General features: G+C 43.8%; 1 protein-coding gene across 5 annotated transcripts in view; it reads right to left on the bottom strand.

Annotated features, from left to right (window-relative positions):
- Positions 1 to 26,112, bottom strand: part of CNKSR3 (CNKSR family member 3) — a 134,509-nt gene that overhangs the window by 77,038 nt on the left and 31,359 nt on the right. Inside the window, exon 1 of one of the 5 annotated variants that reach the window (XM_073894125.1) lies at positions 17,976 to 18,900. The exons of 2 other annotated variants lie outside the window; for them this stretch is intronic. In XM_073894125.1, coding sequence (XP_073750226.1) covers positions 17,976 to 18,027 — 52 coding nt within the window. In that variant the 5' untranslated portion in view covers positions 18,028 to 18,900. Of the gene's footprint in view, positions 1 to 17,975; positions 18,901 to 26,112 lie in introns of those variants that run through there. 2 more of the 5 variants (XM_025866358.2, XM_073894122.1) reach the window with 2 other exon arrangements.

Here is a 26,112-nt window from a genome sequence, read left to right on the forward strand (position 1 = left end):
ATACCCCCCCAAGCACTTAACTTCCTCTGTGCTCCCAACTGCCCCACCCAACCCGCAGGCTCTGTTCCTCTCCGTTCGTCCCTCACCGCCTTCCCTTTTCTTTCCCACCACCAGACTTCAGCATTTTTAACTCAAATCAAGATTTTAGCAGTGTCTTCTTGTTTTAATGAGTTTTTGTTTCCTTGTGCTAAAAGTCAGTTTCACATTTCACAGATCAAGGGAAATAAATACCCAGGAAGTCAAGTAAATTTCACACAGAGCCTTTAACTGATAGTTCTTGAGATTCAGGTTCAGTCTGGGTCATAAACCCAGTATCATGCTATGTTCCATAAGAGTCAATCAAGTAAGTGCCTCCCTAGCAGGATCCCGAATCAAGTAACACATAAGAGCCTTAAAAAATATAAACACATATATGTAGAGTTTTATGTATGTGTGTGTGAGTATACATATGTGTGTATTACATATGTATACAAGCGCACACACTTCCTCCTCCAGAAAGGAAAGCCACTCGAAGATATAAATTCCTTTATTGGATTCCACCTGGTCAAAGGCATAAACAGGGCCCTGGTGATCTGCCCTGCTCCCCAAACACCACCTCTCCAGCCTCATTTCTCTTCACTCCACCTCCTGATAGATCTAGCACAATCAAGTTCTTTCAGTAGCTAGTACTTAAATGCCTGGCTCTCTCTTGCCTTTCATTTCTCTGCCAAATATTTTCTTTCCCCTCCCTAATCTAGGCCAGCTTACCTCTTGCTCATACTACAGATCTCAATTTGAAAATGGCTTCCTCTGAGAAGCCATTCATGCATCAGCCATTCAAATCTGAGTGAAATACTCCTCCTCTGCACTCTTAGGACATCCTGTAGCTTAAATGCCTATGGACCTGTCTGTGTGTTCTCCTCAATAGAAAGTGCCAAAGATACCAGAGACCCCATCTTGTTCACTGCACCTAGAGGAGACATTACCTATGACAGGTACTCAATAAGTATTTGATAACTTATATGTAAAGTTGACTGTTTTATCTATTTGCACTAATATTCCTGTTAACAAATGGCCTCCATGTACAGGCTGTAACCGACACTACTTGTATATTATTTCATGGCATTCTGAGTATTTCAGATAAATCTTACAATATATGAAGGTAAATCATCAGCAACAAGGAATTCTCCCAAGGTTTTAGATCTACCTATAACAAACATTTCCTACCTAAATGGGTTAGCTATGGAATATCACAGAAGTTAGGTAGAAAGCTATTTACTCAAATTTCCAAATTTTCATTTCCGAAAAATATGGGGGGAAATGGGGTAGAGAGAATTGCTCCTGAATAACCCTTCTCTATGGACGCCACAGTACACAGTCATTCACTAAATGAATGGCTTTGTTAGTATTAAAATAAGAGATTGCATCATCTACAGTGTACTGTTACCCAGTTGGCATAACAGACATTGATCAAATAGTAACCAGTTACCTATTTCAAAGCGTGGGTACAGATTTTAAAGAATTAAAAGAAACGTGCATTCAGTATTCTCAGTCAGACTGAGAATAAACGGGTGCTGTATTCATTCAGGAAGAGGCTTTAACATGGGGTGGTCTCTCCAGACATCAACTCCTCTTCTCCCATTTGCTCTTGGATTTACTCAGACTCGCGCTGCCATCAACCCACTGAAACTAACTTGTCCAGCCCTCCACACGGCTCAATACACTGGTCAATTCTGTGTCCCCTTCTCTGCCCGCATGTGATACTCGGCCCAGTTGGCTGCTCCTTCCTTCTGGGCATCCTTTCTGCAGTAGCCCCTGGGACCACCCTCTTCTAGCTTTCCTTCTGCTATAGGCAACTCTTCTAGCTTGTCTTCTGCTAGAGGCAAGGGCTTCACAGCAATCTTCCTGGTTGCTCATCTTCCAGACTGCTGAAGATTGGATTCCCCAGGTTTCCTTATCTCTTCACTTGTCTTTTGCTCACTCATCTGGTGACCCGTCTGGTCTCGAGCCAGTCCCCACCTGCCCCATTAATCCAGACACATCCACCCGACCACCTGCCTCACTTGGGGAACTAACACACACCGCAATTTTAAAATCTGACTATTCCCTTAACCATCTCCTCCCACATCCCCCAGACCAAACACTTGATGCGTAACCTCTTACACTAATATCCAATATCCCAATAAATGCTACTGGCCTTTTAGAACACCCAGATCATGAACACCTCTCGTGGTGGCCACAGCTCCCACTGGGTGCAAGTGTCGTCGTTCACACAACTGCTGTCCTAGCATCCTATTCCCTGATTCTACTCTTGCTCACGTCTGTCTTCTCAACGCAGCAACCACTGTAACCTTAAAATGTAAATCTGATAGCACTCCTTGGCTCAAAATCCTCCAATGGCTCCCCAAACATCAAATTAAAGCCATATATGTATAATGATCTCTAAGATCTGCACCATCTGGTCTCCAATCTCAATCTCTGATCTCATTTCCTGCTGCTCTTCCCTTTGCTCACTCTGTTCCAGCCACACTAGGCACCTTGCTTATCCAACATGTCAGGCACTCTCCTGTCTCGGGGCATTTGCAACTGCTGTTTCCTCTGCCGAAACATTCCTCCACCTGTTGGCTCATTGCTCACTGAAATCCTTCCCTGGTCACCATAGTTAAAATTGTATCCTCACTCCCTGCATCCACTATGCATCTCTTCCCCACAGTATATGCCAAATTTTACTTATATTCCATCTACCCCTACTAGAATAGCAGCTCCAGGAAGATAGGAACTATTGTATATTTTATTCACTGTTGTATCCTCAGCTCTTGGAACACTGCCTGGCATAATATAGGCATTCAATAAATATTTTTTGAATGAATGCATGGTGACTATGAACCCTCACCAGACTTTGTGGAAGTACCAGTGAACAGGGCACTCTAGTTAACAAAGAGTTAGTTAAAGGCAAAGAGTTAGAGTTCTATTTCTCCTGATGTGGCCCAGTGACACAGTACTTCATCAAAAATTTCCCTTCTAGAACTAAAATGCATGTGAAAGACAAGTAGCTTCATTACAGAATACCAGGTAAATGGAGTCAGTACTAATATAAAAACCACAGATGGGAAATTAGCAAGTTTTAATAGAAATGTTAGCCATTCAGAAACACTGGTAAAGATGTTCTAAGAAAAATAACCTATGATTTTATAGCTGATCCTATTAAGTAAAGAACCCATTAATTTTACCTGAAGGAAATCACAGAAGAAATCATGCCTACTTCTAAGGGTTCGATGGGCCAACGATGAATAAGAAAACAGGCCGTATCATACCTGCTGCGGGAGGACCTGTCACCCCTTACCTTTGGTGCCAGGCCCTTAAAGAGCCCTACACACCCTTGGCTGTCTCCAGGTTGGTCCTTCCATTCACCCACTTGCTTTGGCAGCCCAAAAAAGGCACTAATCTCAGGAATGAGCTCCCCCATCCACACAGCAATTTCGACCAAGCATGTTAACCAAAACTGCTTATCTCACTAAGCACTGGACAAAACTTCAGGGACGACTCCAGGGTGAATTGTGCATTTATCAGCACTGATTTTAAATCTCCATTTACATGCTGTCCTGTAGGACTCTTAAACTTTCCCGTTTTATTTTGCATCACATACCCTTTAATGCACCATACAGAAATAATTCGAGGTGTCATATTCATGTATATTGCATCATTTCACACTCAAGTATGAGGACCTAAATTTTAGCTAACACTATCCTATTTTTACACGTTTCATGTGCCAAGCTGCATGATATTTACACCTCATTAAAACATGAGACAATCATAGTGCTGTAATAAGAGAGGGCACTGTGTTTTCTTAAGGGTTTGAATCATGCAAGACATTGGTACATCATGCAAGATGCATCTTCTACAAATGGGAAGAGCTTTTGAAGTTGGTATCTATAAGGTGTGTTCACCCTTAAACCTGCAGAACAGCTCCTCCCAGAATTCAACACAGATGACTGGCACTGCCATGTGAAGTCACTGCGCCACCAAACCTGGACATGAAAGTCCCTTCTACCACTCACACATCAGACCCTGCTGGGGCTCCCCATCCACTCTTGGGTGGTACCTCTTTCACCATTCTTTTCTCTGCTTTTGTTCTCAAGGCTTCTGGTCTAGTTCAGGCCTCCTCGGCTCTCACTGAGGACCCCAAACACCCCTTAGAGTAGGTCTCCTAACCACTCCCCCTCAGAGTCCTCCCTACCTTCCACAGTTCTAGCAGCACCATGCCTCCGTTCAAACCCTTCTATTATTTCCCCAGTGAATTAAGAGCAAAGCTCCTAAAGGTCAGTGGCTCTCAAACTGTGGTTCACAGACCACCAGCAAAAGACATACAGGGCTGCCTTCTAAATATGTGGCTCCCCCACCTACGACATTAGCAGACTCTGGCAGTTAGGGCCACCAACCATTTGGTCCATACTAGTGACTCTTATGCCCACTAAAATCTGAGTGCTCCTAAAGTCTTGCATTCATATAACACGGCTGGACATACTTGGCTGTGCTGGACAAACCAGCCTACACAAGACAAAAAAAAAAAAAAAAAAACTAAACTAAAAAAGACTGGCTAGCTGTTTGATGCTAACAGAGAACTGCTAAGGCAGCCAAAACTTGTGGCGTCAAGATCCTGAAAAGGCAAGAAAACCCATCTAACATTCTTCCGCATGTTGCTCTTTGCACCTTTTCTGATTCCCAAACATCCTGAAGACAAGAGGCCAAGTAGAGAGTAGCCATGGCTCTGAATACAAGAGAAAAATCATTTCTCTTCATCGGTAAAAGAGAATAAAAGCCACCTTTAATTCTATCATCCAGAGATAACCCATGCTGGCACTGTAATGTACTTCCTTTCAGTCTCTTTTTTTTTTATGTATATTCACACAATCTCAGAATTGTAGCTTATGAGAAAACCAGAACCTAAAATCATTGACTACCCAAAGGTTATTTCATCCCTATTAAATATATTTGAAAATCCATCTTTCCCCATTTACAACAGCCAAATCAAGTATTTTTAAAAAGAAACAGAACAGGGGGGCCTGGGTGTCTCAGTCAGTTAAGCGACCAACCCTTGATTTCAGCTCGGGGCATGATCTCAGGGTTGCAAGATCGAGCCCCACGTCAGGATCCACACTGGGCGTGGAGCCTGCTTAAGATTCTCTCTCCCTCACCCTCTGCCCCTCCCCCCACTGCCCTGCACACCTGCACACACACACTCTCTGTCTCTAAAAATAATAATAATCGTAATAAAAGAAATAGATATCGTTCTCTCCAGAATTTTTTTTAACTGGGTTGTGAAATTACAGGTTAAATTTACACAGGTCAATTCAAATCATACCGTTAATAACATAAATGTTTTTCCCTTGCCCTCAAAACTTATTACCATCCAACTTATATCGGTACCTACCAAAGAGAAGCTGGGTGACAGGTCAGGTTCTAGAATCAAATGTGTCTTGATTCGAACCCCATTTACTTATTACACAACCTGAGAGAGCTCAGGGCCTGGTTTCTTTAACTCTAGAATGAAGACAATGAAAGTGCCACTGTCAAATGAGCATTTTGAAGACTAAACAAGATTAATTCACAAAAGTCCTAGCAAGGGCCTAGCCCATACAGAAACTCAGTGTCACCTGCTAACTGCTACCTCCTTACTAAGCCATGAGCTTCTTGACAACAGGCTTCATTTATAACTGACTCATCCTTTTGTCCCTAGCATGAAAAAGGAGATAGGGGGTGCCTGGGTGGCTCAGTCGGTTAAGTGGCTGCCTTCGGCTCAGGTCATGATCCTGGAGTCCTGGGATCGAGCCCCATGTCCGGCTCCCTGCTCAGGGGAGAGCCTGCTTCTCCCTCTCCCTCTGCCTGCCACTCTGCCTACTTGTGCTCTCTATCTAGCTGTCGAATAAATAAATAAATTCTTAAAAAAAAAAAAAGAAAAAGAATAAGAAGATAGAACTTAAGTCAACTGTTAACTTACTAAATCAAACAGGACCCCACACACTAGCACAAAAATTTGCAACATATACCCTACTTTAAAATCTGTACAAAGGAATGAACTTATGTATGAATGAAATCTTTCTGTACAGGAACAGTGCCTGTCAGAGGCCAATCCCACACAGCCAATGGCAAAGTAAGCTCCATCAAGAGAAGCCAAGTTCCTGTTTTCTCGCTGAAGAGTAACTACCTAATGGTCTGCTACGTCCATTAAAGCACTGGTATTTTTGACCTAACAATACCTGCATGGAGTTACATATTGCAATGTCAGGAATAATGGAACTTGTTAAGTTGCAAAATGAAATTATAGGTAACACACGGACTTGCTACGTAATTGATGAATTACTGCAGAGCTCACTGTATTCACAACTTACAGGTAAGTTTCTCACTTGGGCAATTAACACCTGACCATGACTGCCCACAGAGGGAATTACAAACTGACCCCCAGATGTGGTTTGTGTGTCCGATGGCACACAAAAACCGTAGACGGTTTTCTAAAAACTGGGAAATGTCACGTACAATGCCAGATTTCCAGCTTCATTGTGAAAACAACAAAACAACAAAAATCGGAAGATCTGGAAACGGCAGATCGTCATCAGAAACTGAGCCAACGAACGTGCCTTTGGGTTTGCCACACTCTTGGCCACTTCCTACTGACTCGCACACGCCTACCTTTCCATTTCTGACACTGCCTGCCCGGCCCCCTTAGGCCTCCGAGTTTGCAACTCTCATTGCAAGTCCCAGGACCAATCCTGGTCTTCGTGTTCATTTCTGTAGTGCCTTTTCTACTGGGGACTCTCTTGGCCTTGGCCAACTGCCGGGGCGCGAGGGGCTCCCCACACTCCACCTGCACTGACTCAGTGTCCATGTACTCAGACAAAAGAGCTTTTCACCTTGAGCTGCTCTGGGGAACTCTCTTCTTTCTCCTTCCCTCCTTCTCTTTGCATCTGCCTGCCCAGTTCAAAGGCAAAACCTGAGTGCCAAGTGAGAGACAACAAGGGTCCACCCTCTCTCAAAATGGAATGGAGGAAGGGGTGTTACATTCTGCTCCTCTATTAGAGCAAAGTCTGGAAATTCCACTCGAAACCTAAACAGGTCCCTTCGGACCATGAAACATTCCTCTTCTTCTGTGTTTTCCTGGGGCTGAGCACTCACAGCAAAAGAATCCCCTGGGTCTGGGGTAGAGCAACGGGTTAGGAGCCCACAGGGTAACAGCTTTGACCCTCCCCTGCCCGCTCTGTGGAAAGGACACTCACAGACAGAGGTACATTAACTCATCCACTGAAATCCGTAACAACCGTTCCTACTGGAAAAAGCTCTCCTTTCTAAGTGATCATTATGTATTAGTTAAAAACCAACTGTAGATAGGAATTACGGGGGATAGTCTGCCTTAAATCATTGATTTTTGAATGTTCTACATGAGCGGTATAAACCAAAGGTCCTCAAATTTTAGCCAGCAGCAGGATCTCCTGAAAGACTTGATCCAATGCAGTTTCCTGGGTCGCACCCCCAGAACTTCTGATTCTGTGGGTCTGGGATGGGGCCCTGGAATTTACATGTTTAAGCTCCCAGCTGATGCTGATGCTGAAAAATTAAGTTCAAGAACAACAATGATGAGATGTTTCAGGGCGGGGGGGGGGGGTGCCACATGTATGAGACTGGGAAAGGGTCTCAAGAAAATACCAGCTTAAAAATGCCAGGAGTCAGGCCCAATATTCATATATTTATAGGTGCTCATTGTGTGTGCAGGTTAGATGATACCAGGTAAGAATGAAGAATCTCCCCACATCCAAAATGGGTTTTTCTTCACGAATCAGCATTCTCTAAGATTCTCCAACTTGGCTCAGGGGTACTTATAACCAAACCACTTCATACTACAGGTCTCTAGACATATTCTAACAGGGAGTATTTGTGGTATTTTTCCATATTATTACTAACAGTTTTGGTTTTAGTGTAGACAGTCACTTCTCACAGCCATGTTATCTGTATGTGGTTCGTGTGGGACTCCAGCTGGAATCCATGTTAAGAATGTGCTCACAACTTCAACAGGTATTATATGAAGTCTGGTCTACTCTACATAGGAAGCCAGCTTTCCTATCTCAAAGATCGTATTCCAGGTAGTTTGACTTGACTCCCTTTAAAACACTGTAATTTAAAATTACTCTGGGAACATGAAAGACTATTCAGTTAACACAGGTTCAAGTTAGAAACACACACACACACGCACACACACGCACACACACACACTACTACTACTACTACTACTACTACTACTACTACTACTACTAAATCCAAAAGCACTGAATTTCCCCTCTGCTGCAAATCTCTGAAAATAGGAAATAGAATGTTTCCTTTCACTAAAAGGTTTTCCTCAGGAAAGCATGATTCAGATGATCATAGTCACTGCCTTTTCTGATAGATAACACATGGGGGTTTGTCCTCTAAAAGGGCTGACAGATCTTCTTCTTGGGGGGAGGGGAGAACAGGTGTGTGAGGTAAGCTTCAGGTTATTCTCCTATAAGCCTACCCACCTTCATTTCTCTCCCACTCTACCCTGTCGATAAGTAATGCATTAAGGGCTTAAAAATGTGTTCAACTCTAAACCTGTTGAAAATTCCTCAATACACATCTATTCAACCAAAAGCATGGTGGCTCTCTTTTCTAAAACACAAGTAGGATAGTCTTTCAATGGAGCAAAAATATTTTAAATCAGATCTATCCATGGGTTCCTTTGACTCAAACACTCTTTAAGGGTTCCTACAGAAAGCTTTCTAGCTTTTACAACCTACTGATCTGCATTCTAAGGAACTGTTTTGCTCTAATAAACACAACTGCATTTGCCCTTCTGATCCCAGGTTAAAAACTGTTCAATCAGCCATCTGATGTCAAAGAAAACAAACTAGGCTATGTCCACTTTCACAAAACCCCTATTCATAGATGAATAAACAGCTTCAGAAACTGTAGCTCCCAGCAAAATGTGCCAGGAAAGAACAATACTGGGAACAAAGCATGTGAAGGCAAAAAGACAGATCCCGCTCTCTATTTAAATGACAAGAGAGTAATCAGAATGAGGGGAGGGTGGGAGCCCTCCTAACTCTAGTAAGGAAAAAACAAAAAAACAGGAATATACATACACCACAATTTCAAATATAAAATTGCAAAATGATCTATCAATGAACCGACTCTATCTAGAACTTGGCTTCTCAAATGCTGGAGCCACCAAAACCTTAGTCCAAAATCCCATCATCTCCAGAAGAGCATAATGCATGCCTGCTGGACTCCCTAAATTCACTTCTGCCCCAGAATCCAAATCAAATTTGTCACTCCCCCGCTTTCCACAACAACTAGAAGAAACTGCCAACACCTGACCTGATTTGTAAGACCCTAAGGATCCGGCCTCTGTGCATCTCTCTCACGCCATCTCTACCCCCCCCCCCCCCCTTCCCCACCACCACCACCATCCCTGCTCTTCAGGACTCCACCACACTTCCAATTTTCTCAAACACTCCAAATTCATTTACACCTCAGGTCCTTAGCACTGGCTGTTGGTCTATTTTGCTGTGGTCGTTGTTATTGTTGTTTGTCAACCCCATATTAAAGCAGGGACCCCAGCTGGATGCCTGTACCTGGAACAGAGCTGGATTTTTAGCACCTAAAACAGTATGTGGAACTTAGTAGGTCCTAAGTAATTAAGAAACTCTTTTTACTGCGGGGTGGAATTGTCATCAACATGAGTCCTCCTCCTAAACTCCTGCTCCTAAGCTCTATCCAAGAAAGCTACTCCACAACTGTTCTATAATACCACGTTCCTCTAAGGTCCTCAAAGGAAATGAAGGAAAAGTGTCCCAGGAAACACGAGGTAAAAACAGAAAATGGAGTTGATTTAACATACCGATATACCAATAAAAGGGAGGATGGAATTGTTATGTTATTAGTAAACATGTGAAAGGTGACTATCAATCACAACAGTGTTAAATACTCAAACAAAAATAAAATCCAACTGTACTACATATTAACTTGGAGCTATTATGAATTAATCATTAATAAGTGTATGAACATTTATATGCTGTACATTCCCTGTACATTCCTTATACTGCCTCTTTTAACTGTAACTAAAACCTGTGTATTGGTTATTTTCAGTCCTATTTTACAGATGAAAAAACTAAGGAAGGTTTGAAGGCCAGAAGCTATTTACTCAACCTTTCAAACCAGTTAAGTGTTAAACACAGAACGTGAATCCAGTTTTATTTTATTCCAAAGCCTGTATCTCGTTCACTGCAGCTGCTTGACCTTGTCTCTCAAAGCATTTAAAATGAGGGATGCGGGGCGCCTGGGTGGCTCAGTCGTTTAGCGTCTGCCTTGGGCTCAGGTCATGGTCCCAGGGTCCTGGGATCAAGCCCTGCATCGGGCTGCCTGCGCGGTGGAGCCTGCTTCTCCCTCTCCCACTCCCCCAGCTTGTGTTCTGTCTCTTGCTGTCTCTCTCTGTCAAATAAATAAAATCTTTAAAAAAAATAATAAAAAAACAAAATAAAATAAGGGACGCCTGGATGGCTCAGTTGGTTAAGCATCTGCCTTCAGTTTGGATTGTGATCCCTGGGTCCTGGGATTGAGTCCTGCATCCAGCTCCTTGAGCAGTGGGGAGCCTGCTTCTCCCTCTGCCCCTGCCACTCCCTGCTTGTGCTCGCTCTCTCTCCCTCTTTCTCTGACAAATAAATAAATAAAATCTTTTTTTTAAAGCATTTAAAATGAAGCCACGGTGAATAATCAAAGGCAAGCAGGAAATGTGTTTATATGTGTGTGTGTGTATGTCTCTGTGTATGATTCTACCAAAGAGAAATACTAATTGCATTATAGACAAAAAACTACAACATGACACTCAAAATAAAAATTAGATTAGGAGTGTCAGAAAAAGAAATGATGCATTCCACCACTGAGCTGCATTCTGAAACAATACAACACAATCAACAAACTACAATAAAATAACTAGAGGTTAAGTGTCTCAAAGGCTAAAGGGCCAGGTTTAAAATACACAGGGTCCTGCTTAGGCTGTATAATTGAAAAAAGAAAGAAACAAGAAAGAAAAGGCCTATGTCCCATGAGTATAAGTCCTAAGGGGATAATCAGGAAACACAAAAGTCAGAAGTTCTTTGCAGCTGCCCCTTCCCACATTTGCCAATTAGGAAAAACAGAAAACACCCACCTTGGCCAGAGGAGGAACCAGGTCCGGAGTGAACGGAACAAGAGAACAGAAGCCTGGGGAGTCCGGTCCCAATTCCTGGCCTTTGACCTTGGCCAACTCATTTAATATCCATAAGCCAAAATGTCCTCATCGGCCACAGAGAGATACCTTCCCTGCACATCTCTGGGGCTTGTGAAGACTCAGAAAGGAACAAACATGGAAGAACTTTGCAGAGTTCATGTGAATAAAACTTCCTTTATTTATTAGAAGCTTACATAATGGCTAAGCCTGGGGTGAAAACTCTAGGAATACCACGAAAGGAGAGCAAAATGGGAAATCAAAGTGAGAACAAGAATGTCCCAGAGCTAGAACCCAACAGGCTAGGAAGGGTCAGAACTGGAGGTGGCGACACAGAGTGTGAGACAGAGAAGAGAGGCCCCCACAGCTCCATGCAATGGTGTGAACACAGAAAGGGAGGCTTCCAGGGGAGGCTCGAGCATGAGGAGGTCATTCCCAATCTCTAGGGAGACAGAACCAAGACACCTGGCCTTGGCACAGCACGCACTTTTCAATTTTGAGAACTACTCTGTTTATTCCCAAAATAACATTCTGTGTCATTTTCCACCAACAGTGAAGTCTTTCTGCAAAATCTGCTCATCATGGTAAACTCTGTGCAGTCAGTCACAAATGCCCACCTCATCCTCCCATGTCCACCTGATGATCCCGACAACACACTTCAACCACCGTGCCCACGGACCACCCCACAACTCCCTTCTTACTACCTGTTTTAAAAAACAAAACAACACAACACACCAAAAAAAAAAAAAAAAAAAAAAAAAAGACTGTTAAGAGAACTCTTCAAGTCCCAAAACATAGGTAAGAAATCTCAAGGGAAATGTCTCGTTAGCGTGCAGAGAATTACCTGATGCTGTTGCTAGGTGGTGCTTATAAATATAAGTACACACACTAAGATTGCCTTTTTGCTTTAATTAGTGGCCTAGTCAAGCATCCTCAAATTAAGTGTCATCATTTAAGGGCTTAAATAAAACAGATTGAGCCCATGTCAGATCAGACCACAGAACATACCAACAGAGTATAAAAATGGGTTTGCAGTTATGCGCCACAGCAGTGCTTCTCAGACTGTAATGAGCACACAAATCACCAGGGGATCTTGTGAAAATGCGGATTCTAATTCAGTGGCTTCTGCATCTCCAACAAGCTCCCAGGTAATGTGGACTGCTGGTCATGGACTGGGTGCCAGATAGCAGCCGACGTGTGGCTGCATGAGCCAGCCCTAATGCTGGGTCCACTGGAAGTCCAGTTACTATTAAAAAAAAAAAAAAAGGTTGAGATAATATGGTTTGGATTTATTTACCCAAAGAAGGTTCATGATACTGGCAAAAGATGTCTGTCACTCAGCTAACCAAGAATCTTCCTGATCAGCTGCAAACCCTGCCCTGGGTCCTCTGAGTGGTTGTCAAATGGCAGGGAAGTCTCCTGAGTACTGACTGGTGACGATGAATGGAGGAGTCAGCCTTATGACAGACCTGAGGGCTCAGAGAGGAAAATGTGTGACCTGGAGCTACAGAATAAAAGAGAGGAAGCAATAAAAACAAGGAGCGGTAATTTATTGAGAACTTTCGTAAGACCACACAATCCGGGGTAGAACGGGGATACAGCTCCCGAGTTTGACTGCAGAGCCCACCCTCACCACAGAGCTCCACTATCCTGGCACAGACCATAGAATTGATGAAGTCATGGGGGAGGGGAGGGTGTTTACGAGCACCACCACTTATAAATACGAACCCTGAGCAAGTTCTCTCTCTCTCTCTCTCTCTCTCTCTGTCTCTCTCTCCCTCTCTCTCCGCTTCAGTGTCTCCATCTTTAATATGGGTTAATAATGGTTTGTACAGCTGAATGGGTTTTCTGAGAATTATATGAGTCAAAATAAAGCGCTTAGCACAGTGGCTGACACACAATAAATGCTTCAATAATTGTTTTTCTATTATTACGATTATGATAACTCTATGGCGAGAGCCCAGGAAATAGAGGAGAACCATGAAGAGAGTGGAATAAAAAGAGTTTCTGACCCACGAGGGAGATGTACAACTGTCAAAAGAAAAGGACCTCCTTTTTCACTGGCCAAAGAGGCTACAGGGAACAGAAAAACTAACTGGAATGAGGACTGCGGGAAGAACTGGCCTCCATATGGACGGCAGCAAGAGGGACCTAAGAGTCTAAGCCTGGAGTCGACCTACAGTGTACCAGATCTCTACAGGTAACACACTGAAATTCCAGCCCCTCAGGACCAAACAACGAGGCACTTTAAGACTGCTGATGTCCCACATACTAACAGACATCACAGGGAAGAACAGCGCCTGTGGCCAGATTACAGAGAATGAGCTAATGCCCCGAATCCCACAGGCTCACACCTAAAGCAAGAAACCCCTTCACTCTTGGTTCGTGATGGCGAAATGGTACCCATGCTAGGAGCAAGAAGCTGGCCAGAAAGGCTTCTGTTCTGGCACTAACGCTGGGCATTAGAGATGTGCTCACTTGACAACACACTTATTGAGAGACTGTCCACGCCAGGCCAATCAATGACCAATGGCACTTCTGGGACAAATCAGTGGTCCTTCCTCCTTGTCAAAGACACTCCCCAGGGGTCTGAAAACAGAAACACAACGTGGGTGACTGCATTTTACAAGGCAACATCTAACATTTAAATCAAACCTAGAGACAAAGACATCACACAACTTACGGTTTTTGACCTGAGAAAGCTGAACAGGAATGAAAACAGAACGCCATTTCTAAAACAGGGCGGGCCTACGGGCTTGATTTAAGTGGGAAATTACGACATGTATCCTACTTTGAGAACTAACCTATAAAGGTCAGTACATATAAATTACTGTGTGTCAGACACTACTTGGCTGCTTACCAATATCTATTCTCCACCCCCCCCTTCCTCACTGAACAAACTCCAATTTTTTCAGGGCCACAATGGACCCAAATAAAAAAATAAAATAAAAAAAACACAAAAACACAAAAACCCTACAGTGACTAACCTCCCTTTCAGCATGAGGCTATGTGATAGTTCTGGCAACTGAGACGTAAGCCAAGTCACCTGATGGAGCTTCTAGAAGACTTGGCTACCACCAGTCTTTCGCCACCAGTCTCTCCTCCTAAAGACGGGATACTGGAGGTGGAATAGCCATCTTGCACTGTGGCATTAAGTATGAAGATGAACACCACTTGCTGCAACGCATGCTAAGAATGGCTCAACAGGATGGCAGAAGGAGCCCCTGACGGCACCACGGAGCCCCCAGCCACTTCTGAATTCCCCATCTCCAGACTTCTTTTACAAGAGAAAATCAACAGTCCCATTTGGTTAAACTCCTATAAATTGGATTTTCACTTATGGGCCCCTGACCCTATTCTCATCTGAAGATCATTTGCTTTGCAAAAGCTTTTAGAATTACTTAAAGGCAGGGTGTCACGAACTATGAATTAATCTGACTTACAAATAATCCTCCCAAATCGGTAGGATAAGACACACATACACCAGAACTCTCCTCCACCTACAGGATATTAATAACACACATCATGGGAATCCTGAAGGTCTGCTCTAAGAGTGAGAACCTCCTGAGAAGATGGAGTAAAGCTGAGGCACCTGGGCTCAAATGCTGCTGCCCCTCCCCCTCTGTGTGACACTGATTAGGGTACTGCACCCTTCTGTGCTCAGAATGCAACTACAGAATGGAAATATCAGTTCCTACCTCAAAACGTGGTTACGCGCGTTAAATGAGTGAATACTCGCACGAGACCTGAGTGAATACTCAGGTCTCCTCGCTCAGGAGACCTGAGCCTGACACACGGCTAAGATTTACTGAGGATCTCCTAATATTATGAAGAAATTGGTGACAGTACAGCTAAAGACTCATACACACAAAAATTATAATAATAAAATAATAATAAAATCCACATGAATTCATTCATTCTGTAGACACAGACTCTTTTTCCTAATGCATGCACCTGCCTCCTAACATCAGCTCGAGAGAAAGGGCAAGCTGTAAGCCGTGGTCAGGTTTAGACAGTTTTAAACCCAAGGCTTTCTACGGTGCTCACAATCACCATACCATATTCATGCAACACAGAGCGTAGCAAAGTCTACATGAAGAACTTCTTATCAGGAGGATGTATTTATAAAGTGGGGGTTGCGTAGAGAGCTTAGCAAAGATAACTAAAAATAGCTGTATAAGCAAACAAGTTTGCATAAATCAACAGTTGATTGAAAAGTCAGTATTTTCACATCATTACTATGAGAAATATTCAAGTAATGTGTCATGCAATTTGGGAGAATGTAACCTCTCGTCTCAGAGTCTGCCACACTTACTCCTGTTATCTTTTCTAGGTTCTAACACAGAAAGTATCCAGATCATTCTATGAGGCTGTACTTAAGGGTCCAAAAGGGCACAAGCATTCTGTATCAAGTTGCCACATGCTAACCACAGGTATGTAACCTAATCAGTGTCCAGTGCTCCTGATACCAAGATATTGAACCCACCTGTAATTGCTCTTTTACGTCAGTAGGAAACTTTTCCTAGATGAAAGCAATCTCATGTCAAACCTCTGAATCTGCTCTTCCTTTTAGATGCTAAACAAACATAACAGGATGTGAATTTACACTTCTCTTCTCCCAATCCCAAAAGGGACCAAAAAAAAAAAAAAAAAGACACGCATCTTGAGGGTGGGAAGATCTCACTCCATAATCTTCCTGTGTGCCTGTTACCATTTTTCTAGTTGTACATTATCAAGTAGGCTGGCAGGGGCTCAGGAAAACCAGAGTGATAAACTGTAACCCTTTCTTGACTCCAACAGAAATATACTGCATGCCACAAATGTGACTCATGTGTGTAATTTTCCACTTTTTAGGAGCCACAATTAAGAATACAAAAATAAACAGGTGAAGTTAATTTTAATCTTAAACTGCATGTAAGCCAATATACCCAAAAAAGTCACCTCAACATGTAGTAAATATGAAAAATTGAGATAATATACATTCAGGTTTCTTTTTTGCACTAAGTCTTCACATGTGTATATCTTACAACACATTACAATTCTGACCAGCCCACCTCAAGGGCTAAAGAGCCACATGCTAGTAGCTACCCCACTGGACAGAACAGCTCTGGAGGTCAAAAATGGCTGAAAATCATCCGTTTCTTGAGTTGCTTCTATGACAGACACACAGGTAAAATAATCAACCAACTCAGTCTTCGCCAAGTCACTTGATGGGGAATCTGGTGGTATCTTGAACAGGGAAACACACCCCATTGCAAAATAGGGCCTGGGAACTTTCAGCTTTTAAGTTAATGTTTTGCGCCAAGCACTGGCAATGCTGTTGACTCTTTACCTGGGCAGACCTAGTCACCAACGCACACATTTGTGTTGTTTTCATCCTCATTTTAAATAAGAACCGAGGAAATTTAGGTCCCTGGACAAAGTTCTTCTCAGCAGTGTATCCCCTCTCCTGCTCCCGGTGGAAATGATCAGGCATTCCCCACTGACACATCCCATAATGTCCCATATATCTAGAACATCCCATTCCACGTGGTCCATGTGTACTATGCAGGCATGAGAAATGAGATGTAGAGATGACCAGTTTCCGTTACACCCCAGCCATGGGTGAGACAGTTGGAAAGATGACCTGATCTTACCAGTATTACCTACCTCACAGGCTTACTGTGATGACCAAAGGCAACAACAGAGAGAGAGAGTTCTTAGCAAACTGTAAAGCGCTATACAATTCTAGTTATTATTATTGGGAAAGGACACCATTCCTCACCTGCAAGAGCAGATAGAAAAAAGAAAAAAAAATAGTAACTTGAAACAAAGAGATGATAAGCTGAGAGGGGGATGAGGAACCCATGAAAACAGCGGTTGGTTTTCTGGGCTTTTTCTTTGGAAGAGTACAAAGAGGCTGAGGAAGCTGTAGCACTCTTCCCTGGAAGTCCTGGGAGACATAAAAAGCAAGCCAGACCACTCGGGAGTACGACCTTCTATCCCTGCTCCATCCCCTCCCCACTTTTTTCCCCTCACCCCAAATACTGTACAACTCAGGACAGTTATTCTAAACAGATCTCTTCTTCCCAGGGTCTAAACGTGGCCTAAAAATGCAGCGCCACAGGGGGTACTGGCACCTTCCCGAGCAAGTCACCGAGTCCGGGGAGTCTGGCTCAAGGCTTCTCGCCGGCGCGAACGCCTCAATGTTCTCTTGTGCTGCCCTCTCGCCTCCTCCAACAAAAACAGAGGCTCGGCGAGCCGCCGGAGTCTCCCTTTACCTGTCCAACCGCCCCGTCATGCTTGAGAACTACTCTGGGCAGGCGGCATTTACGAGGTCCGAGGGGAGCCACCCACACAAAGGCGCCTTGTGCCTCTCCGCTCCCGGACGGGCAGCCTAGGAGCCGGGCACCGCACCCAGGCAGGGAAGGCGCTCCCGGTCCCGCAGAGCCCTCCCCGGCAAGTCCCGAGATCGGCACCCCCAACCCTCACTCTCCATAGAGAGGCCATCTCCACTCCACGGCTTCATGATGGGGCTCCCCGCGGCTTGCCACAACCCGCACCCCCAAAAGCAGGCACAAGGATTAGGTGTGCACAAGCCGCTCCGAAGAAGTTTGCATTGTCACCGCGCAACGCTCTCAACGCGTCTCGCCTGAAGGAGCGGCTGGGCAACCCCCCTACCCCAGCTCCCCGCCCGCCCCGTCCCTGGGCTGGACACGCCGCCCCCACCCCCAGACCCGCTCACCTCTAGTCCAGTCCACCACTTGCTTGGGGCTCCACTTGGTCACGGGTTCCATGGTAAACGGTTTTGCTCCCAGCGAGGCTAAAGTCGACGGTTTAAGTCTTGCTACCAGGGCCCGCTGCCCCTTCCCGAGAGGGCGCGCCCCGCAGCTGGTCCCCGTGCGCCGGAGCGTCCCGTCAAGGCTGCATGGCCGCGGTCAGCGGGTCATCCCAGCGCGGCCCCCTCCCGGGCGCACGGGACAGCCGCGCGGCTCCTCCTCCAGCTGCCACCGTCCAGCTGCAGCTCCTCCTACCCCCTTCCCGCCGCCGCGGGGAGCCCGGGCACAGCTGCCGCTCCTGGGCGACGGCAGCTGCGAGGACGCGGGACCGTGACCCCAGGCCCCCTGGCCTCGGCTCGGCTCGGGACTCTTGGGCCCAGCTGCTCCCCGCCGCTCGACTGAGCCGATGGCCCGCACCACTTCCTCCGGCTCTCCCGCCGCGCGCTCCGCTCCCTCTTCAGCTCCTCCTCTTCGCGGCGTGCTCTCCCTGGGTCTCCGCTCCGCGTGCGCTGGCGTCCCCGAGCCTTCCCGGCCGCAGGTCCCACCTCCTGCACCTCCCTCCGGGGCTGGACTTGGGCAGGGAGGAGCGCGGGCCGAGCGCGCTCGGGTTACAAAGTTTCAGCTCGGGTCGCTGCTCGCGGAATAAAAGAGGGGCGGGGCCGAGGACCCAGTGAAACTCGTGGGAGGGGGTGGTTCCGCCCGAAAAGGCCGACTCCGGTTACTTTCCCTCTCTAGGACCTTCGCACAAACAGTCGGAGTGTCCCGGGCCCTACCTTCCTTTTCGAGAAGCGGGTTGTAGAGCGTGCGTGCATCCTGGAGAGCCCTTTGGCTTGGGTGAGGCCTGGGTCCTATTGGTAGCAGAACAGTCTGTCTCGGTGTGAGCAACAATACACTTAAAAAAAAAAAGTAGGATCTGCATGTTCTGTTCATTTTCAATGATTTGCATCAGTATTGCTCTGCGATTAAACCTTCCTCGTTTTAAAAATCTCAAGGCAAAATTATTTTGCTTCGTATTTTAGGTAACATTGTGACAATGTATCTTTTTTTTTTTTTTTAATGCCGTAAACACCAGCCCGATGTTATTTTCTCCAAAGACAGCGAGTCTACCAGGAGATTGTGCTAGTCACTTCATTCTCGGCTTCCTCCATTCTAATCTGCAGTGAAAAACTTGCCCTCCATGTATATATTTTCATTTTTCACTCATTTTCAAACTAAGCCTTCCCTGTTGAATCTTCAAGGCCAGTGTCTAAGAGCAATTATCTCGTATTTTAACTCTGGATATGGGCCAAGTTCTCTGGACTCTGGGATGGGTTGGGCCACAAAGTCCCATGAATCTTGCCTTTAAGATGGACCTTGGCAACAAAAGGCCCAAAGCATCTGAAGGTGCCCAACCCAGAATGTTGGCAGGCAGGCAAAGCCAGAGGAGTTGGGATGGAAATGGTCTCACTTCTGGGGCAAGGGGAAATGGAGCCAGTTACTTTATTCTCAGCTTTATCCCACTCTCATCTGAAATGAAAAACTTTGGCCCCCTGTGTATCCATTCCATCCCCTTCTGTTTTCCTACTTAGGTCTTGGGTGGCAGTCAGGGGTGAGGGGGCTGTCACTCAAAGCTAGCACCCAGGGGTTGAAGACCAGCTCCCACTCCACCCCTGCACTAATGGAAAGCAATCACTTTCTGACATGCCATAGGAAAGGCTGCTGTCCTGTTACTGAGCCTGAGGTGCTTGGCAGGCTGGAGTTGGTGGTGGTAATGGTTACCCTACAAGGCTCAACTCCCTTGTTTTAGTCATGCTACTGCAATGATATTTCAACTTGGTAGTAAAGTGAATCATAATAAATTGGTAGCTTTTAGCATTATTTATGGCTGTATTGTAACAGTCATATTTGCAAAGTGAGCTGATGCTCATTTGGATTAGTCATCAATCTTGAAGGAAAAGCTGCTAGCCAGCCAAAACAAAAAACATCAACAAAACAACAAAAATCAAGTGCACAATTGCAGAGACTGTCAGAAGGGCCCTTCCACATTTCATGGGACTCAATCTGGGGCCAAAATGAACCCTGAACAGAGGGACAATTCTAAATTTGAATATTTACCTCTCCTCCTTCAAAGCCTCTCCTGAACACCCTCCCCAGCTGGAGTGAGCTCTACCACCCACTCATAGAGATTCTTTTGGCACTTAACAAGTCTTACCTTCAATTATGATTATTTATTCACACCTTCCCCTTGGAGACTTAAAGGCAGAACATACCTGATATTATGCAGAGCTTTCTCTCCTCTCCCTCTTCCTACCACCTAGCTGGTAGCACCTCACACCAAGTCAAAGGTGTGGTTAGTATTTATTCATTCAATTAATATCTGTGAATTCCTCCTATGTGCTAGCCACTGCATTCACTAAATATTTGTTGAATTACTGTGATAGGTACTATTTATACAAGTCTGTTGGGATGTTTATGTTGAAAAGATGGCTAGCAGCAGGCCTAAGCATCTGTTGTACACTCTGATGAGCTGGAGTAAGAAGAAAAAAACACTTTAAAAAGTGAAACATCAGACCACCTTCCATGCAACTTACCTCTAGGACTGAGGAAACACAATAACACAGATACGCAGTTATCAAATACAATGATTTTTTTTTTTTTTGAGCAAGAGTTATTTGGCAGACTAGCAAACTTGACAAAGGCAATGACAAACTTCCTGGTAGAATAAATGACCTTCAAAAAAGATGACCTTTTAAACTTAGTAATATCACTTGTGGGGCACCTGGGTGGCTCAGTCGTTAAGCATCTGCCTTCGGCTCAGGTGATGATCCCAGGGTTCCTGGGATTGAGCCCCGCATTGGGCTCCCTGCTCAGCGGGAAGCCTGCTTCTCCCTCTCCCACTCCCCCTGCCTGTGTTCCCTCTCTCGCTGTCTCTGTCTCTGTCAAAAAATAAATAAAATCTTAAAAAAAAATACTTAGTAATATCACTTGTTAACCGTCTTTATGGCAGAAAATAGGGAAAGGACTTTGACATTTGTCATTGGGTTCACTAGAAAATATAACGAATCTGATCCACACCTTTTGTTACAGCAATCACTGTATGTTGTCATCTTTAATTGTGATTAGGATGACCACATAATTTATCTCCAAACCAAGATATTCCTGAATAGCTAATGCTAAAGGGGAGCTAATAACAACTGCCTGGAAAAACCTGAATAAATTGGGCCATATGGTCCCTGTGATTATGAAGAAAAGTCAAGTGTTAATAATTTTGCCACAGAATTTTACTTGATGTTTTTCACAATGTTTTCAAATTCATTTGCATTAGCCTTTACTGGGGAGTTAAAAGCTAAAATTCTGAGAGTCAAGCAAGATTTTGCAAAATTTCATCCCACTGAGTCAACACACTGTACTCAGTACAGAAATACATCATAGCTAAAGAGGAAGGCCAAGCTAAGATCTCTAACCCAGAAGACCAATTAACTATCCAAATGAATTAGCGTTCTGTTTACACTTCAAGTCCTGAAGGCTAATTACTATTTAAATAAGGCCTTCTACTTTAATTACAGCTGTTAGCATGTGAAAGTTTTAGGGAGGCCTCCCTTCCCCCGTCTGAAATGCAAACTTGAAGACATCCAAAGTCACTAATGGCACATAATAAAGGCAGAATCTTAGGTGAATAGCTTTGGAAATTAAAGTGTATACAGGGGCGCCTGGGTGGCTCAGTCCCTAAGCGTCTGCCTTCGGCTCAGGTCCCAGGGTCCTGGGATCGAGCCCTGCATCGGGCGCCCTGCTCGGCAGAAAGCCTGCTTCTCCCTCTCCCACTCCCCCTGCTTGTGTTCCCTCTCTCGCTGTGTCTCCCTGTCAAATAAATAAAATCTTAAAAAAATAAAGTGTATACAAAAAGACCATTTGTAAATTTGCTAAGTTTTCTTCTCTGCTAGCTGTTAACCTATAGCTTTATTACACTGTGCATGTACGCATGCGCAGAACCCAATTGCCGCTACACTCTCTTCTTCAGAAGCGGAATTACTCCTTTGGACCTTGATGTTTACCACAATTCATGATACATAGCAAGAAGCTGCATAAATCCTCTTCTAAATTGAACTAAATTTGTAGAACTGATACTAGAACCCACATCTCCTAGATTTCTCTTCCAGCTCCTCCATTTTTCTGACTTTGGGTCTCCTTGCACATAGAGGTCATTTATTCAACCAACGAAATATTCATTCAGTACTTGTAGGGCATTAAACTGGGCCCAAGGAAGATTCAGAAACAAATGCCAGTTATTTATATATATATATATAATATAGAGAGAGTTATATATTATATATAATTATATAATATAGAGTTATATATATATTATATATATATATTTTTTAAGTAGCCTCCACACCCCCAGTGTGTAGCCCAAACAGGGCTTGAACTCATGACTTTGAGCTCAAGAGTAGGACACTTAACCAACTGAGCCACCCAGGTGCCCTTAATGCCAGTAATATTTATAGGTCAAAGGCATCATGTGATTTTCTGAGGAGGGAGTTTCATCAGCAGTCTTTATCAGAGGAAAGTACCCTGGTAGACCCAGACAAGAAAGTTTTAAGGGTCGATATGATATTAACATTTTGAACCAGTCCATATTTTATTAATTTTTTAATCTGAGAACTATGGATGGATCATTTTGGATAAGAGGCCATTACTATAATTTATTTGAAACACAGGAGTAGCAAAATAAGGAAGGTTTTAAACAGATTATTAATCTGTAAAGACCTGGTCTCCTTCCCTAATCCAAAGCACTGGTTTTTGGTTTTTAGTTTTTGTCTTTCTTAGAATGAAAGAAAAAAATAAATAATGCAAGCTACTCCAAAAATTCAGCTTTATCTTACAATCTGAGGTCCTCTTAATTATCCTTTTCTTCCCATCACATTGCCTTTCCTATTTTCAGAACATTCCAAACTATTTAATGTTTTCTTCACATATAATTGTCTCTTGTTTGTCTCTTGAGTTATCTTTTATCTTGAGCAATCCCACACAATTCTGCAAAATGCTGCCGGTGAAACATCCTGCAGTTAGAGCGACACATTCTTATCTATGACATTTCCTCACTGCAAAACCATTGGTTAACTAAATCATCCAGGCTGCTGATCTTGTCTTTCATTCAATTCCATTTGGTCTGAATTCTTCACACCATGGTAATATATCTTCCTAAATACCCAGGTTCCCCATCAGAAAATTCAGGTAGTCAAGCCCTCAAACTTTTTTCTGTGTTTTTTTTTCCTTAAGTCTCACAAGTGCTGCCCTACTTATTCAAATTCTTTTGATCATTCAGTTACATTAATTAAGTCATCCTACAGTAGGAAAGCCGATATTTGGCTTTCTTTCCTGAGCCCTATCTGTAATTCCGAGATCCATGTCAATTAGATAAATGTTCAAAAACCTCACCTATTTTAAATCAGACTTGGAGATGCTGATTAGACTTTTCTAACACAAAAGAGGAACAGTGACACCATTAAATCTTATTTTCCAGGATTTATAGTTGTAGTTTTGAAGAGTTGTTATATGAAGCAATACCCACAGAAGAGTTGAGCTTCCTGACCCACAAATGCTAAGGCATCTAACAAAGCAGTATGCTATAGACAAAGAAGGAACCATCAACCCTGCATTTTCCCCACGGATTGATGCTCCTTTTCATTCCAGCTATCAAGTTGCAGAGTGTCCAAAAAGAACAGAATGCCATTTGCACCAGTTGTTCTTATAGTTTCATTTTAACTTTGTGGGACTCATAATCTCCAAGCAAGTACATATACTACCAAGAGTTTCACACTCAATGATTTGTATTTCAAATATAAACTCCATGTTGATAATGACAAAAATTTGGGGTAAAAAAAAAATAGACTGATTTTTTTAAGTCATTCTAAACCTAAAAATAAAACTATAATTAAAATGGGCCAAGTAAGCTTTTAACATTAGAAAGAAAACACAGGTTTGAGTTTCATAAACACACTAACCCAAAATTTTACAAAATTCTTTACGGTGTCAACAAGAACATAAAAATGATTGTTTATTTTGTATTTTCCATTTTTCTAATGTGAGTTTTGCCTAACAAAAATATTTATAATGACATTTCAAATCAAATTGAAATATATATGCAAATCCTCCAGACTGCAATTAAGCAACTTGGAGTTCAGTCTCCAAGATGTTTGCTTTTATTATGTAGTTCCAATTGCTTTTGGAGGAGGGCCATTTCTTTAAGTTTTGACCTACCAAAGGTATGTAAATTCTGCAGCCACTGCTAAACAACACAACCAGATTTTCACTAACAGCACCTTTATTCCTCCTATTTGGTTCCTTAGTCATTTGAGCCTGGAACAGGACCCTATTCCTTCATTTTCTACAACTAGCCCGTCATATTTGGAAATACTATAATCATTTGGGATGGGGGAAAGGTGGAAAGAAAAAGAACACAGCAGAAAAGCAGGAAGTGCTTCGGTCTACTTCAACATCAAAAAGAAAAGGATGAAAATTAATACCAATCAGTGTTTTCCTGTAGAGAGTCAAATGATTCCATAGGCTTTTAAGAACACTCCCCAAGGTCTAATTGAACAGGAAAACTCACACTTGCTGCCAAAAAGTCAGCAAAATGATTGTTGAAACCCACAACCAGCTCACAAGTGATAGCAACAGTAATTGTTTTAGAGTATGCAGTGCACTCTGAAAAAAATTCCCCAATCAAATCTCTTTTTTCCATCTGAGCTCCCCTGAAGTTTTGCTTTTAGTTACAGAGGAATGGGGTTAAATTCATTCCTTTTCTACTTTTTCCTCCTTCTCCTGAGCTTTCTCGCTGGGAAACAGCTGTGGGTGGGGGTAGAAGAGACTCCAAGAGCTGGTGGACCTCCATTTAGAGGCCCACAGAAAGCACTTTGGTGGTTAAACTCCAGGTATCCGAGTCCCAGGAAACCCCCTGCTGCTGGGTGGAACCAAACCAAGGGGGCACCTGCATAACCCCACAGAGGTAACTGGCAGGCCTCACTTCTGTCCTGCTCCATAGACTGTCCCCTCTGGATGCCACACAGTTGCTGGCCAGGGGCAGCAGGGTCTCAGAATAATTCTGATGCTGGCCTCACTAGTTGGGCCCCAGGCAACCCCAAGAGGCAAGGTTTGGCTTCCGTATCTCCTCCTCTTCCAAGAGCCAACCCTTCCCGCTCTGTGCCCATGTTTTGTGATTCAGTAACTTCATCTCCGCTGCAGCACTGACCTAAGAAGAATGTCCTTTTCTCAGAGAATTCACCTTTTTGAAGGGAAACTCTTTGACGTCCCAACTAACTTTATTATCTCAGTCTCTTAATGAGTCTGTAAGCAGCCATGTAACCTTGAGCAAGCCAGCCTCTTTGGGCCTATATATGGAGGATTTGGGTCTACAGGGACTTTAAGAATCCTTCTAGCTTCAAATTTCTCTTTTTTAAATAATGAGGTATCAGCTGTTGGGGGTGGATGAGGGGACGACAGTTTGGCATAAGAGACCTGACCGATTCCTTCCTGTCTGCTGTGAGTCCGCAGGGCTCGCCATGGCTGTGTAAAATCACTCGGTGACACTGGCTTTGAAAATAGGAAATAGAGGGGCGCCTGGGTGGCTCAGGCGTTAAGCGTCTGCCTTCGGCTCAGGTCATGGTCCCAGGGTCCTGGGATCGAGCCCCACATCGAGCCCCACATCGGGCTCCCTGGCTTCTCCCTCTGCCCCTCCCCCTGCTTGTGTTCCCTCTCTCGCTGTGTCTCTCTCTGTCAAATAAATAAAATCTTTAAAAAAAAAAGAAAATAGGAAATAGAATACTGATAAGGGGAGAAAAAGGAGGCGGCTCTGGCTTCTGTATGTTATTTATAGATTTTACCATAGAATGAACATGAGCAATTTGTCAGAATGAAGTTACACGGTTTGCCAGAAGCTATCAATAATGTCATCAGAGCAAAGCATACTTTGGTAGTCAAACCAAGGGTTTCGCTTCTGCCGGTATTAAAATAAAATAAGTAAAAATCCTCAATGCACAGAGAAGCACTTATTACTATTACTTGGCATCGGATGCCAACTCTGGCTCCTGCCTGACAGTCTGGTTGCCCAGGAAAGAAATGTTAACC

This window comes from Callorhinus ursinus, unplaced genomic scaffold (assembly GCF_003265705.2).
Source record: "Callorhinus ursinus isolate GAN/ISIS: 27379988/994484 unplaced genomic scaffold, GSC_fseal_2.0 scaffold6, whole genome shotgun sequence".
In the NCBI taxonomy this organism is placed as follows: Eukaryota; Metazoa; Chordata; class Mammalia; order Carnivora; family Otariidae; genus Callorhinus; species Callorhinus ursinus.